We start from the raw sequence: 3,358 nt of genomic DNA on the forward strand, positions 1-3,358 counted from the left end.
CTCAAATACTTACTTTAACCACTAGTGAATACCTGTTGTAGGCTTTGCTTGGAGTAAAAAAAAAGGGGCAGGTGATTTCTGTCTGGTAACCATAGTGAGCTGTAAGAAATTGTCAAGTTATTTTCAGCAGATCGAGTAATGATGAAACATTCAAGTAGTTCTACAAATTAAAAGTTTTGCCAATGGTTTAAAATTCAAAATTCACACTGAGTGTGTTTTTAGTTTGAAAGGCAAAAGCGGAAGTTGTTTTACTAATTCAGAGAAACTTGACGCCGACTCCTGAGAAACTCCCAATGTTATCTCAACACAAGAAACTTCCAAGTCGTGCGATAAGTTTTCTTCCCGACGTGTCATTAGAACGGCTGTTCACCGCCGAAAGCTACCGGACTGTTAATTTGGGACTGAGAGAGTATCGAATAAGTCTTCTGGGAGGGTGTCAAAGCTGTACTATGCATATGCTAGAGTCCAACGGATCCGTAATGGACCTGGAGTCGGAGTTGGTGAAAATTAAAGCGCACTACTGCGGGTAAGTAGCAATACGAAATAAATCGGTAAGAAAAATAACAACATCCATGATTTAGTGGTACAGGAACAATAGTAGGACACCTGTTTAACACACAGTGGTGGCAGGCCGTGTGTAGAGGCGCTGTTATTCCCTCCCCACAATTGTTATGTGGATTCAAGGGTCGGATTACTTATAAACTTTCTTTTGAGCTTCTTCTTTTTGCTGTGTCATTGCCTGTGAGTTGCTACTTTGCTCTAAACACACACATTACAAGCATGCTGCGGGAACTTTAGAATTGTATAAAACTATATACAGTAGCATACTACTGTAGTGGAAAGAAATACTGTACTGTATTGCAGTTGTCATACATCACAGATCATATTTGATCTTCATTATTAGTGCAGCATCTTTGCCTCACAATATTTTCATCACTCACTTGCTGTTTTCCATACATGAATGACAGGAACCCATTTATATTTATTTATATTTGTTTCAGTGATGCACTATACTTTCATCAGAGGTGCACACAAAGGAGTGAACCATCAATACAGGAAATGAAGCTGTCCCAATTCAGGAAGTGCATTGCCATTGGTACCGCCATCAATATATTAGTATATTATTTAGTTTTTTTCAATATAACTTAAGATATTCGTGCCACAACAAAGATTAGTAACCACTGCTGCAAAGGTTGTATGGTGGACAGGTGGTTAGCATGTACTTCACACAGTCAGAAGGTCGAGAGTTCAAATCTTGTAATTCTGGCCAGAAACACCACTGAGTCCACGTATTGTAATAGATAGACAGAATGTAAAATATATAAATAATGTATACTGGAGACTATCCCAACTGTCTCTGAGCAAGAGGTGGGGTACACCATTGATTGCTTGCCAGCCAATCACAAGGCACATATAGACAAACAACCATTCAAACTCATATTCATACTTATGGACAATTTGGAGTCACCGATTAAGCTAACATTCATTCAGTCATTCATTTTCTACCGCTTTTTCCCCACGAGGGCTGCTGGAGCCCATCCCAGCTGTCTTTTGGGCGAGAGGCGGGGTACACCCTGGACTGGTCGCCAGCCAATCACAGGGCACATATAGACAAACAACCATTCACACTCACATTCATACCTATGGACAATTTGGAGTCGCCAATTAAACTAACAATTAAACAAATGTTTTTTTCCCAATCTCCTGACTGTGTGGCCAGCATGCTAACCACCAGGGTGTATCCCACCTCTCAGCTGAAGACAGCTGGGATAGGCTCCAGCATAATACCCTAGTGAGGAGAAGCGGCATAGCAAATGGATGGATGGATTATTGCACTGTGGTAGGAAAAGGGCATACCCGGAGAAAAGCCATGTAATGAAAGGGACAACAAGTATACTTCACACAGAGATCCGAGCAGAGATTTGAATGTCAAGTCAATATGTTGACTTTTATTATTCTGGTTTTAAAACAGTTGTTGGTATTCTGTGCAGTGCTGCTGTGTTTCTGCTGTAGTGAGTGACTCGTAGCGTTCTATGTGAATCGGCACTGGTTGAGCTCAAAGTAAAAGAAATATTTGGATTGCAGGGATCAAAGATCCATAACATCCTTATGCATGACAAATATCTTTGAGTGCTGCACACCCTTAAATACAGTAGAGTCAACAAACAGTGCAAGGGTCATATTGTTACTCCTGCCCACCTTTTAGTGGAAATTGTTAGACTTTTCCCATAGTTCTTAAAGAGAACAGTCACCAAACTCAAGGTTCCACTGTATTCTAAATTGGTTTATTTGATATATAACTTACAGTGTCAAAAAATATATAATGCAGAATACGGGAAGATTACTTGAAGTTCAAGCTTTGTTGGTTCTGCTCCATTCAACCAAGTGACCCAACCTTGATATAGTCCATTGTGTGTGTGTGTCCATATTCAGAGACATGTTGATCACAGACCTGACTTCCACTTTAACCTTCGCCGAGCTTTGCGAGGAGGTGAGAACGATGTGCTGTCTTACCAAACAACAGCCCATCACACTCAAGTGGATTGATGATGAAGGTGGGTGTGTGCCTCACAGGAAAATAGCGTTCATGGTTGAAAGTCACTCAGTACGTTTCCATGCTCTAAATTAGTCCGATTATTGAAATAATCTGGTTTCTCCAGTTTTCACACCTCAGCATGGCATCTCTGTTTATATCTCTACTGTGATAATCCGCCATGGGCTGTTTCCCTCCAAAAAGGCTGCATGGCATACAGGTTTGCCCTTTTACATCACATACAGTATAAACAAAGATGCTTGCGACTCCCCAAGTTTGAAGTGATTAAGCAAACAAATTATGAATGACCTTTTTACATCAATCATAATTTACAGGATTTAAGTGTCTTTGTATGTCTGCAGGAGACCCTTGTACCATATCATCTCAGATGGAGCTGGAGGAGGCGTTTCGTATATACAACCGAACAAAAAGATCTGGACTGCTGCTGCATGGTATTTTAGCATTCCTTTTTGTCATTTTATTAGCATCAGATATTAGCATCACACAATTTACATCCAATCTAGCTCGGGTAAAGTAAATATTTATTATGATGTACACCTGTTGTGGATAAAGAGGAAAAGCAAATTAATCATAATCTTCTCACTCATGCTTGTTGTCTTGACACAGTCTTCCCAAGTATTCCGGAGCAGCCTGGAATGCCGTGCCCTGGAGAGGATAGTAAGTCGAACATCTCTACTTTTAGTAGCCCCTGTTATGCGGCTTGTTCATGGGAATATGGTGTATATAATATACAGTGACGTTAGTTTTTTTTTGTCACACTTAAATGTTTCAGATCATCAAACAAATTGAAATATTAGTCAATGA

At 40.1% G+C, this 3,358-nt stretch overlaps 1 protein-coding gene across 1 annotated transcript in view; it reads left to right on the forward strand.

Annotated features, from left to right (window-relative positions):
- Positions 1-277: 277 nt before the first annotated feature.
- The window catches only part of prkcz (protein kinase C, zeta), a 54,741-nt gene continuing 51,660 nt past the window's right edge, over positions 278-3,358 (forward strand). Inside the window, exons 1-4 of the mRNA XM_058052314.2 lie at positions 278-526; positions 2,434-2,555; positions 2,896-2,985; positions 3,161-3,211. Of these exons, the coding sequence (XP_057908297.2) occupies positions 294-526; positions 2,434-2,555; positions 2,896-2,985; positions 3,161-3,211 (496 nt within the window). The 5' untranslated portion in view covers positions 278-293. The remainder of the gene's footprint in view (positions 527-2,433; positions 2,556-2,895; positions 2,986-3,160; positions 3,212-3,358) is intronic.

This window comes from Doryrhamphus excisus, linkage group LG15 (genome assembly GCF_037039965.1).
Source record: "Doryrhamphus excisus strain RoL-2023G ecotype Guam linkage group LG15, RoL_Dexc_Guam_v1.1, whole genome shotgun sequence".
Taxonomy (NCBI): domain Eukaryota; kingdom Metazoa; phylum Chordata; class Actinopteri; order Syngnathiformes; family Syngnathidae; genus Doryrhamphus; species Doryrhamphus excisus.